The 12,898-nt window shown below is 36.5% G+C and overlaps 1 protein-coding gene across 1 annotated transcript in view; it reads left to right on the top strand.

Moving 5' to 3' along the window:
- Window positions 1-5,381: 5,381 nt before the first annotated feature.
- Window positions 5,382-12,898, top strand: part of fam91a1 (family with sequence similarity 91 member A1) — a 34,058-nt gene continuing 26,541 nt past the window's right edge. Inside the window, exons 1-7 of the mRNA XM_051663064.1 lie at window positions 5,382-5,661; window positions 6,974-7,058; window positions 7,274-7,425; window positions 8,741-8,798; window positions 10,860-10,927; window positions 11,148-11,261; window positions 12,519-12,609. Coding sequence (XP_051519024.1) covers window positions 5,590-5,661; window positions 6,974-7,058; window positions 7,274-7,425; window positions 8,741-8,798; window positions 10,860-10,927; window positions 11,148-11,261; window positions 12,519-12,609 — 640 coding nt within the window. The 5' untranslated portion in view covers window positions 5,382-5,589. The remainder of the gene's footprint in view (window positions 5,662-6,973; window positions 7,059-7,273; window positions 7,426-8,740; window positions 8,799-10,859; window positions 10,928-11,147; window positions 11,262-12,518; window positions 12,610-12,898) is intronic.

Below are 12,898 nucleotides of genomic sequence, written 5' to 3'. Positions count from 1 at the left end.
ATCATCTACACAAGCCAATCAGATAATGGCCACATTACTCAGACCAATCGTAGTACTTTCTATCTTCAACCAATCATGCTTCATTTAACTATCAGGGCGGGACCAGAGTCACAGTGCTCTCATGAGCATGGAATCAAGCACATACAGATAAGCTCCAAGGCCGCAAACTTTGAAAGAAACGGACGCCATCAGAGGAATACTGTGACTTAAGGTTTGTATCATTTTCTCTCGGTTATAAACATGTGTAATGTCTTGTTAAATGTCGACAGCTGAAAATTGCCCATTTGTAGAGTGTCCTAATCATTAGCTTTATAGCTAACCTGGCTGACTGTATGAGTCTGCTATTTTAATTTTAACCAAGTTTCTTGACTGAAATGTGTCGTCAAAACCTTTACTTAATGTTACATGGCAGATCCAAACAGACACACTACTAGACACTACAAAAGATCAGTAGTACAAATAGTGTCTTTATAAAACATGAATCATATAAGATGATCTTAGGTGCACAAACCATAAATCAATACCCTATATTACACAGTGTTCAAGATCTGCTATGGCAGTAATTTTCACATAATGTTAATGTATTTAATAAAAGCAGTTGTAAGGTAATATTTATTATAATTTTGCAATTTTGTGTGCATGTTTTAGGAGGTACTGTTACAGGGTCCCTTTCTAAAATACAGCATCATGTTCTGACAGTGATAATTGACTCATTGGTAATTGCCTTCTTTTTCAGATGTTTCCCCTGTGAACTGCCCATCAACTTTGAGCACTTGACTCACCTGCTCCAAAACTCAGTGGTTCCAGCTCCGATACAGAACACCTTTTAAAATGTGTAATATGAGATTGATTATTTTTCTGTTATGTCAGATTTATTTTAAGATACAATGTCATGTCTTGAAATGAAAGTGCAATACAAAATTTAAATAAACCTTAACATTGTCTTTGGGTTGACTTACATAAAAATGAAAATTCTGTCATTTACTCACCCTCATGTTTTTTTAAAACCTGTATTATTTAGCTTCTTCTGTGGAATATGAGAATACATTGTAAAATGTAGATGCTGCTAATGTGGCTGAAATGAAAGCGAGGCAGTCAGTCCCTATCATTACTCCTGACATCTCCTTTTGGGATCCTCCCACAGAAGAAAGTCAGTCATTTGGGTTTGGAGCAACATGAATATAAATGATGACTCATCTCATTTGACAAAATAGTTTTTGTCATTTAGTTGACAAATATTTTATTGAGTTCTATCAAGGCATTTTGAGGTAAATATGTTTTAAAGCAAGTCTTTTGGCTAAAAGGCATGATTTGTTTTTTGTTTTTTTTGGTTAAAAATTACAGGCTGTCATGCGTGTAACTACAAAAAAACATTCAATTTGAGTACATTTTACACACACAAACACTGGAATTGAACCTTACAACTGGAGTGCTGGCATTTTGCTTGATTTTGTTGTATATAAAAATCCTCCTTGCCATGTCATGGTGTTGTATCAGTTGTCTGGGACGGATAGCCCTAGACAGGGTTAGAGCATTCTGCACAAATGATTGGAAAAAATAATAGTTACATGTTAAAAACAAGTCCATTACTGTATAGAAAAGAACATGTTACACAAACAAGATTGGGCCATGGAGCTTTGTGATGTCTTACCACCAGTAGCACAAAAGTCCCACAACTGTTTCCATCTTTTTGTGGAGCAGAAAGCACCAGTTCTCCAGTATCCTCACAATTCTTTTATTATTATTATTATTATTATTATTGTTGTTGTTGTTGTTGTTGTTGTCGTCCTCCTGTATCTCACAGCCATATACTTCCTGAGTAAATAAGTGAAACATGCATTGTTTTACAGGGTTAACATAATTATTTATTGTGAGTAACATTGGACTGGTCTGCCATAACACTCAGTGCTAAAAATATAAATCCTTTGAAATATTACTTCAATTAATTCAATTATTTTTTGTATATACATTAACATAATGTGAAACTAAATTATTGCCATAGCAGATCTTGAACACTGTGTAATATAGGGTATTGATTTATGGTTTGTGCTCCTAAGATCATCAAATATGATTCCTGTTTTATAAAGGTACTATTTGTACTACTGATCTTTTGTAGTGTCTAGTAGTGTGTCTGTTTGGATCTGACATGCCCATGTAACATTAAGACCACCAATAGCTGGTGTGTAGTGAGTGTACTGGTGCACTACGGCTGCTGTCGCATCATCCAGGTGGATGCTGCACACTGGTGGTGGTTGAGGAGAGTTCCCTGTTCACTGTGTAAAGCGCTTTGAGTGTAGTGTTAGAAAAGCGCTAGATAAATGTAACGTTCATTCATTAATTCATTCGTTCAAAGGTTTTGATGACACATACATACATTTCCCATTAAGAAGCTAGGAGTTTCAGTCAAGAATTAAAATAGCAGACTCATACAGTCAGCCAGGTTAGCTATAAAGCAAATGATCAGGACACTCTACAAATGGGCAGTTTTCAGCTGTCGACATTTAACAAGACACCACATGTTTATAACCGAAAGAAAATGATACAAACCTTAAGTCACAGTATTCCTCTGATTGCATCTGTTTCTTTAAAAGTTTGCAGCCTTGGAGCTTATCTGTATGTGCTTGATTCCATGCTCATGAGAGCACTGTGACTGGACAGAGTTGTGTTTGTGAGTTAAAACATATTTGCAAATATAATTTCATTATTTGTGAATTCACTTTATTTTTGTGAATCTCCAAACATGTATTTATAAATCTCATCCTTTTTATTGGTGAATTCATTTCATTTTTTGTGAAACTCCTTACATTTATTTGTGGATCTCCAATTTATTTGTGAACCAATTTCTTTCCATTTGTATGTTAATTAGAAACAATTCTAACCCCGTACACATGTGACCCTCCCCTTGTTTGTTCCCACAGCCATGGGCTGTTAACCATGCTTTTTGTGTGTTTACTATGGCAGTGACGGAGAGCCTAGCTTATGCAGAGGACAGAGGCAGGGGTCGAGGGCTTGTGCACACCCCTTGGCAGGCTTGTGTAACCCAGGAAGCTGGTAAATATAGTGCAGTGCTGATGGCTGTGCTGAGTGGGGTGAACAGCTGAACCGATAGGCCCGTTTACCTTGGTTTGCCTCTGGGTTAAGGAGACAAGGAGAAGACCACAATGGGCTGCTATTTACCTGCCACCTGTTGAGCTGAGCTTTGCATAATTTTCAAACAACAAACCAACAGACCCAAATTTAAAGGAACTAATACTGTATCATTCTTACCAGACCACTGTGAGGCTGATCATACGGAGACCAGTGGGAATTGTTTGTTTGTTTGTTTTTGCATTTATGACAGCTGCATTATTCTTAAAGAAAGTCCTATGGTGATTGATTCACACAGATTCATCAAATTATACTATTGCTTAAAGGGTGCTAAAACATATTATAAAAATATAACATCTAAGACTTTAGATGCTGGCACAAAGACCTGTTTTTGCATTAAAAAAATCAAAATTCACCAAAAAATGAAAATACTCTCATAATTTACTCACCCTCATTCCATCCCAGATGTGTTTGTTTTTTCTTCTGCAGAACACAAATGATTTTTTTTTACAAGAATATCTCAGCTCTGTATGTCTATACAGTGCAAGTGAATGGTGGCCAGAACTTTGAAACTCCAAAAAACACATAAAGGCAGCATAAAAGTTATACATATGACTCCAGTGGCTTAATCCATGCCTTCTCAAGCGATACAATCCATTTTGGGTGAGAACAGACCAAAATGTAACTCCTTTTCATTGTACGTCTTGTCATTGCAGTCTCTAGGCACGATCATGATTTCAAACTCGATTACACTTCCTAGTTCTTGACGCATGCGCAGAGCTCTAGATGATGCTAGGAAGTGTAATCAAGCTTGAAATAAAGATCACTAATTTATAGTGAAAAAGAAGTTACATTTTCGTCTGAACTCACCCAAAATTGATTGGATCACTTCTGAAAATAATAGATTTAACCAATATTATGGATAACTTTTATGCTGCCTTTGTGTGCTTTTTGGCACTTTAAAGTTTGGACCACCATTCACTTGCATTGCATGGACATACAGAGCTGAAATATTCTTCTAAAAAGCTTCATTTGTGTTCTGCAGAAGAGAATTTTCATTTTTGGGTGAACTATTCCTTTATGTAAGAAAATTATCATTAAGGACAAAAGAACATTAATATTAAATAAAAATTTTACTTTTGTTAAATATTTATAAATAATAAAAAACTAAAAGTTCCTCCTGCATAAAATGATAAAAACTAAGTGATACCTTGTGTACAAAGAGTACACAGCAATGTCACATACTCTCTGCATTCATCTGATATCTTCACTTTTCTGCTCTCATCTTTGCCTGCAGGAAACTCATTCCCGGTCTGCTTTGAAGATGCTTCTTATAGCCCTATCATCAGCTGCACCCAGCAAGAAGATGGATTACTGTCATGCTTAGATTGTTGCAGAGGCAAAGGAAAACAAACATGCAGCCAGGCATATTATGTGACAGTAACGGAATGCTATGGATTGTGGCATGTCAGTAAGGGAACATCATCTTTAGCACCATTGCCATCTTCTCTCTAGGATGCACACAGCTGTGTTTGCTTTACCCATTGCACAGCTTACCTGCCAGGACTGCAGATATGTGGTGTTTCTCGCTCACAAACAGTGAAGATATTTGTAGACTTTTAAGGATAATTTTAGCTTGCTCTTGTTTATAAAGACACATAATATGATAACAGTAAAAGTGCATTAAATAAACAATGTGGGAATGTGCTCTCCTAAGAAAAATGAGATAAAAACAGCCAATAAAAGACAAAAGTTGGAGCTTGTAAATGTCAAAAACCCCAAAAGACACTTTTATAACAAGAATTATAATGAATTGTAAATTAATTTTTGGCAACATCATCACTTCTGGTTGATTGTAATGTGCTTTGACGTTTGCTCAGCCCTGCATACTGCATAGTGCACTAAACTAATCCCCTTTCTTTTCTAAGCTTTCATACTGATATTGATTCTAATGCGATTTTTGCGGTTTGGAGAAGGAGACTGTTGTTCGTTTATTTTCAACTGAGTTTATAGTAGAATTTATTTTGGATCGACTTAGAAGACAATTATGTCTTTGGGTATAAAAAATGTATCTTTCTGAAATTTTTATTTTATTTTATTTCAATAGACAAGGATTACCAAATGTAGCCTTTCTTATTAAAGAAGCCTTGTCTGCTTTTGTTTGCTTTTTTTTTCTTTTATTATATTTGTATTAAATCGATATATTCTTACTGACATGTAAGTGATCATAGTCATGTAATTGGGTAAAAAAAAAAAATCTCCTTTCGTCACACGCTGAGCGGAAGTGACGTACACAGCCAGAAGCGTGACGAATGCTCGCATTAAAATACAACAAGGAAGTGGACGTTCACTGAAAACGGTAAAATAATATCCCTACAGTAGATTTTCAATAGCGTAACGGTGTCTAACCACTGAATAAGTACCGGGAGGGTATAGTCGTCTGGGACTTACCCGAAAGCCCGCTTCTATCCGTGTGAATAACCGCGGAGCTCGAGCACAGCGATGAACACGGACGTTGAATTTCACATCAGGCAGAATTACCCGTGGAACAAGCTGCCTGCTAATGTCAAACAGGTACAGTAACACAGCAACACACACGTCTTTATCAAACACCATCTGAGCTCACTTGCCCCTGGAGTAATTTCGACAGCATCACTGCCTGCCTACCTGCATCATAATCCACATCATCATCAGGATTTCCATTGATTCTGTCATTCATCTCACTCATTCATCCGTGAATACACACACATCATCAGATTCCTCTGTAGTAGGACACTACTGGCCCATGTGGCAATGTACCAGCAGATCCATGTGGGATGCAATTAACTAGATTGTGTTACGGATTGGATGTCATAAACACAATTGCAGTTGCTTCTCAGTTCGAATATATTGAATACATATAACATAAAGTTGGTGTGATATAAGTGAAAATATGTCCTGCTCAGAGAATGGAAACAAAAATGTAAACAATAAAGGCCATTGTTGACATACATTATGAGAATAGAGTTATAAAATGAATATGGATGGCATAGTCCAGATAATGTGATTCTGGAACAATCTGATGTGAAATGATGAGTTTATATTAAAATTATATTTAAACATTGTTTGCAGTCTGAGCACAGTTTTAGATATTGTCAAGATCTCTTCTGAAACTCTAGAGGAGACACGTGTGAGATACCTTGGTTGTTTTGTTTAAAAAAAAAAGAGAGAGAGAGAAGCAGGAGACTTCAGAAAAATTCTTTATTTAATTTCATTGCTGTCTAGGAAATAATTGAGATCTGAAAGAGATGCCATTTGTGATTTTCTTTACTACAGAGCAGGGTCAGAAATTAAGAGTGGCTCAGGGCAAAAATGCCAGCAAAAACACCCCTAAAATTAAAAAAGCAGGTTTATTTATTTGTATTTGTAACATCTGATATAGTTTGTAATATTCAATTATAGTCCTAGTTACACATATAATGGCATACAATATTACTTAATGTTGATTTAATGTTTAGGGTTAGAGGAAATACATTCACAGTCTTGAAAATTCACATTAATGAATTGATTAAATTGAAGCCAGTGGATTAGAGACAGTTTGCTTTAAATGGCTAGGAAAAAAATGCCCTCATAATGGTAAAAATGCCCCTGAAAATCAAATCTAGGGGGAAATATTGCCCTTTGATAAAAAATTTTAAAAAAGAAGAAAGAAAAAAAGAATAATTTCTGACATGGCTACAGACTGCCTGTCACTCAGATAAATTCACTCTGTTCTCATAAGTGGTGCCATGAAATATAAAAATCATGCATATAGTCTTAAATCCTTTGTGAGTAAATGTTAATGGACTTTCCCTCATATCTATATCTATAATGCCATTTTTGTATTGTGTTATTACTTTATTGATAGAGCCTTGGAAACTCGCAGCGTGAGTATGACAAGCAAGTTCTTCTCTACAGTATCCGAAACCAGCTACGCTTCCGCAATAACCTAGGTAAGCTTAATATGAACGGAGAAGTCTGTTGCTTTCCTCTTCCACAACTGCAGTCTTTCATTCTGACAGTGTGCCGAGCCGTTTGTTTTTTCCTCTCCATCTTTGGCCTGGCCTCTCAACACAAATAATAGCTCTTGTTATTAAGTGTAATTATAGTGAAATAATGATGTCAGTGTCTGTAATTTATAACACCATTAAACCCTTGTCTCTAACAGTCAGGCACGTGAAGAAGGATGAACGCAAGTATTACGAAGAGCTGTTGAAGTACAGCCGAGAGCATCTGATGCTCTATCCCTACCACCTGTCTGATATCATGGTCAAGGGTCTGCGGGTCACTCCTTTCTCCTACTACATCAGCATCATGGAGGTTTTGCCACATCTTTAACCATTTTTGCAATAAATACTTGAGAGTTAGATTAGATTTTTCTTATTTAACAGTTCCAACAAATTTTATTATTGAATTGTGTTTCCAGTTACCCCTGATGCTGTGAAAAAAACGTGTGGTAGAACAGGACTAACTACCAAGCGTTTTACTGGTCTAGTCTGAAAGTCTACAAGTGTTATTTTCCTCTAATGATAGAGAACCATTTAATGTACCGTATTATTGTCACTCTATTGTTAATGCACATTGTTGTAGAAGTTCTGCATTCTGACAATGCTCCAGGCAGGTGCATTTGTTGAACAGGTAGTGTTTTGTGTGGGTTTATGAGGATTTTTGTAGATGACTCATGCATCTCATAAAATAGCTAGAGAAGTTTATTGCAGGCCTGCTTTTCATTTTGCATTGTTTAAAAAGCCAGTGTATGTTTTAACCTGTGTAACTACTTTTGTCACTGTACTGACTGACTTTTATAAATGTATTAATTTAATAATCAGATCTACAGTACCTTTAGGACTGTCCTTGCTGTGAGAGCTGAGCTTTAAAAATCAGTCATCACAGTTATTATAAAGTTGCAGAAAGATGAAATATGTGATCTTCATGATGTTAAGGAAATATTCTGGGTTCAATACAAGTTAAGCTCAGTCGACAGCATTTGTGGCATAATGTTGACTACCATCAAAATGTATTTTAAAAATGTGGGTTATAGTGAGGCACTTATAATGGAAATGAATGGGGGCCAATCCGTAAACGTTAAAATACTCGCTGTTTCAAAGGTAGATCAACAAGATGTAAACAATATAAGTATTAACATGATTTCAGTGAGATTAAATCACTTACTAACCTTTTCTGTTTAAAATTATATCAAATCTTAGAACTTCGTTGCCCTGACGACTTAATGCCGTAAACCCTGTAATCCCGCAAAAAACAAGTGCTGTTGATTAAGCTTAACTTTGAACTACTGAAACTGGAATATAGGCCTAATATTCTTTTAAACGACTTCTCCTACCCCAACTTTATATGCCAAGACAACTATAAGTAAGCCATTCTTAGGATGATTTCCCAGAAGAGTTTAAACATCATCTCTGTGGTGTTTAACATTGATATATTTGTTTAGGCATCCCAACCAGCCCGACACAGCAACATTGGCTCAACAAATGGCATGTGTTTGGGGCGGGACTACCTTTTTGAACAACCAGTGGCAGATAGGGGGAGTTTTCAGAAAACCCTTTCAAGTGCATGATGATGCCATGCTCTGTGCCACCATAAACGATTTAACCCTCTCTCTTTCCACTTCATTCAGGACATCATGAACTGTGAGAAGAGTTATGATTCCTTGCCCAACTTCACTGCTGCTGACTGTAAGTTCTCTCGCTGCCAGAACAGAAAATCATTATTTGCTACTATTGCTGATCGCTCATGCACAATAACAAGGCCACAAGCCACATGAGACAGCCTAACAGCGCTCATTAAGAACGCATTGAAACAGCTCTTCCTAATCGTATTAGTAAATGTTTTAATGAAACCATTTTGCTATTGTGTTAGAAGAAATTTTGAAATGTAAGTTATAACCAGAGTGGACTATAAGAGTAATCCTGTTTTTTATTAGGCTTTTTTGTTCAGCTATGATTGCATTACATAAAAAAGTGCCGTTTTTTAATTTAATCTGATCAAGATACAATGTAGTGAAACTCAAAAATTAATCCATCAATTGATTTAGACAAAAAAAAAAAAATTATAGCATAGAGAACAATAGTGTCTGATGTTCAAGTTAACATAAAAGGAATTTTTGTTTAGGAGCAAGTCTTAAACAGGCTAACTGCACTAGACTGAAGACGAAAAGGCTAACCATCACATATTATGTGCAAATTATCATTGTTCAAACTAAGGACGTCCTGGCGTATTGACATCCAATGGGAATTGATGTCAACATTCTAGAATGCAGTTTCACATTAAAGTGAATTTTGTAGAAGACTACATTACAATGTAACCACTCATACATACATTTGTACTCCAAAACATCTGGGTACAATTAGAGATCAATTATAGAGCTTTTGATTGTAAAAATCATCTGCATAAAAGCCCAACATTAAACTAAGATATGAAATAAAAATGGGCAAATCACAGATGCAGCACTGTGTAGAGCAATTCATCCACTGTTGCTGTCTATATGTGCTGCATGCTCTCAGATTTTGCTCCTGTGTGTTTTCCTTGCACATGGGTGGTATTGCTCTAGAGCAGAGGTAACTTGCCCTTTAAGTTGGATAGACAGAAGGTAGTCAGCAGGCTATGCATGGGTCTCTCTTTCTAATCTCTTTGCCTGAAGTGAGGCTGCTCTCCCTGTCCTTCACAGCTTTCCCTGTTGCATTTGGCATCATGCCTGGCTTGTAGTGGTCAGGCTTGGCCTTCTCTAATGATCTTCAGACCTCTGTGCCTTTGTTCATGGGGAGGGAAAGGCTGCTGAGGCCCCAGGAGGGAAGGATTTGGCATAGAGGAACATGTTAAAGTTACTGAGGTTCTTGAGAACACTAAAATACAGCCATGATATCCTACCATAGGCCCAATTTACACTTGGTGTTAAATTCGGTTTCAATTTATCCAAACATTAGTGGACAGTGCTAAATACAGGTGTAAACAGGCTTTATATGAGTACCTGTCAAACTTTTTATGAGTCGTTTAAATGCTTTTGGATTTAATCAACAAGGATGGGGATGGACAAATAGCAAATTGTTGCTTGATTTTACTAATGTTAAATGAAAAGAGAATAAGACTTCATCAAAAAGTGCAATAAATAATCCAAAAATCAGATTAGAATAATCAATCAGATTACATTACCTAAAAAGTGTGATATAAAAGATTGCATTACCGATTACAATTTTAGTTGTGTAATTTGTAATTGGTACCAGATTACATAAAAAAAAAAAAAAAAATCTACCCAACACTGTCCATTGCTCTAAAACAACAGTTTTAATGTATTTTGTATTTATTTAATGGTTTTAATTTGCCTTACATCAACACGCAATTAGACAGGTAATGTAAAGCATGCACATCTGAATTATAGTTCATCTTGGAGCTAAAATAACAACAATTATCATCAAAGTAAAATAACAATGATCATTCCACTACATCACGTTTGCGGTGAGATTTATAAGCAAGTGTGCCGATTTTCCGAAAACACACTGACATAGTAAGTGATGTATGTAGTCACAAAATTAGAAAGAACCTCCCCTGGAAATCTTACGCATTTAAGATGCTTGTTACTACCACTTGTAATCTGTCTCGTCTGACCATTTGTGATTGGATTGCATGGTAATATCAGGTGTAAACAGGGCCATAGAAGTATATTTGGTATCCTCAGTAAGTCAGTTGTTAGTTAAGGGCCTATTAGCATATTTATTTATTGATAATTGTTGATCTTTCAGGTCTGAGGCTACTCGGGATAGGCAGAAACCAGTATATTGACCTGATGAATCAGTGCAGATCTTCCAAAGTAAGTCATTCTCGGTTTTATACTGCAGATCAATTAAACTCTTGCAGTTAACTTCCCTGGAAGCTCTCCTGGGATTTCAACATGATGTTGACATTTCAAATCTGGATAGTTTCATGGGTCTCTTTGAAGATCAAAGATCTTGTAGTCCATAGAGAGCAGTTCTTTGTACACCTGATAATAACCTCACACTGTTGCCTAAGCAGCATCTGTCTGTGGCTAGAAATTCTTCCGGAGGAAATCGGCTCGGGATCTCCTGCCAACAAAACCTGTGGAGATCACAGTGGAGCCCTGGTGGGTGGTACAGACCGGATACATCACAGAGGATGACATCAGGGTGAGGCAGATCAACTTAGCCATGTTTTTTTAGTTGTCCTATTTACATTGGAGTCCAAAGGTCTGGGCGATTTAAATAATTTAATTCTCTAAATAACTATGGTAAATAATTTTTTAAATTTAAAACAAAGAAGCGTGATGTAAAATGGAGAAGAAGAACTATTACTAGTTCATTAATTAAATAAACATTTCTGCAACCATGTTGCAAACCATTTTAACTTTATTCAAAAGGTCAGATATGCTCTTTGGAAAATTCTCAAATTATGCTGTGATAACATGGATCTTCCAGTTTTGAACGAACTTGTGGAGTCCATGTCAGCTCAAGTGCATGCTGTCATTCTAAACAAAAGGAGACCAGAAAAAATACTAAGAAATTCTGAAATTTATGTACATTTTTCAGTTCAGCTTTTCACTCAAATTGTTATGCTCATGTTATAATTTATAATTATTAAAAAATATAAAGAGCTAGAACTATCTACCACACCTGGAGTCGCAAGTTCGAATCCAGGGCATGCTGAGTGACTCCAGTCAGGTCTCCTAAGCAACCAATTGGCCTGGTTGCTAGGGTGGGTAGAGTCACGTTGGGTTAACCTCCTCGTGGTCGCTATAATGTGGTTCATTCTCGGTGGGGCGCGTGGTGAGTTGTGCATGGATGCCGCGGAGAATAGTGTGAAGCCTCCACACACGCTAGGTCTCCGAGGTAACGCGCTCAACAAGCCACGTGATAAGATGCGTGGATTGACGGTTTCAGACACCGAGGCAACTGAGATTCATCCTCTGCCACCCGGATTGAGGCGAATCACTATGCCACCACGAGGACTTAAAGCGCATTGGGAATTGGGCATTCCAAATTGAAAAAAAAAAAAAAAACTAGAACTATAAAACTACAAGCTTTGACCCCACTGTATATTAGGCTTCTGAGAATAAAAATTGCAAAGTTATTTAAAATGGAATGACTGAGAATGGAACTTAATTTTTAATTTAATACTACTGGATGTATGATGTGAAATCATTCAGTGCTCTTGTTTTTTTTGGTTTTGATGATTTCTAACACACTGTTAAGTTACTTGAATTTATTTTTGATAAATTGGAACAAAACATGAGAACAAAAACCCAGATTATTGTCAACTGCCAAATTTTTTCTCCTGAATGAATTATGCAGACAAAAGCTCTCATATGTGTTCAATTGAAAGTTTGCAGCGGGATGGAAATATATGTGTCCTTGAGTTTTATTGCCATTGTGCTGGGTTGATTACAGATCTGCTCTGTGGCAGAGAAGACAGCCATTGATAAGATGATCGATTCTGGACCTCAGCTGGCTGGATCAATGGAGTACAATGTGGTTCTGAGTGAGTGTTGTTGAGGCTGTTTAGGTCTGATAGACGGCAACTTAAATAAATGGCCATTTGAAATTTTTAGGCCTGAGCGAGGGCATGGTCTATACATGAACAGACAGTGTACTTGATAAATCTTCATGTTTTTAGTAGTAAGTTTAAAGCAAGATGCAATGTCCCTACAGTCTTGGAAAACCTGGACATATCAGGGAATTTAAAAATGACTTTTCTAGGCCTAGAAAAGTAATGGAAATGAATAAAAATCTTAAAAAGTCATGGAAATATCATTTACATTTTTATTGTG

This window comes from Myxocyprinus asiaticus, chromosome 30 (genome assembly GCF_019703515.2).
Source record: "Myxocyprinus asiaticus isolate MX2 ecotype Aquarium Trade chromosome 30, UBuf_Myxa_2, whole genome shotgun sequence".
Classification (NCBI taxonomy): domain Eukaryota; kingdom Metazoa; phylum Chordata; class Actinopteri; order Cypriniformes; family Catostomidae; genus Myxocyprinus; species Myxocyprinus asiaticus.
This window is presented reverse-complemented; position numbering and strand designations above follow the sequence as displayed.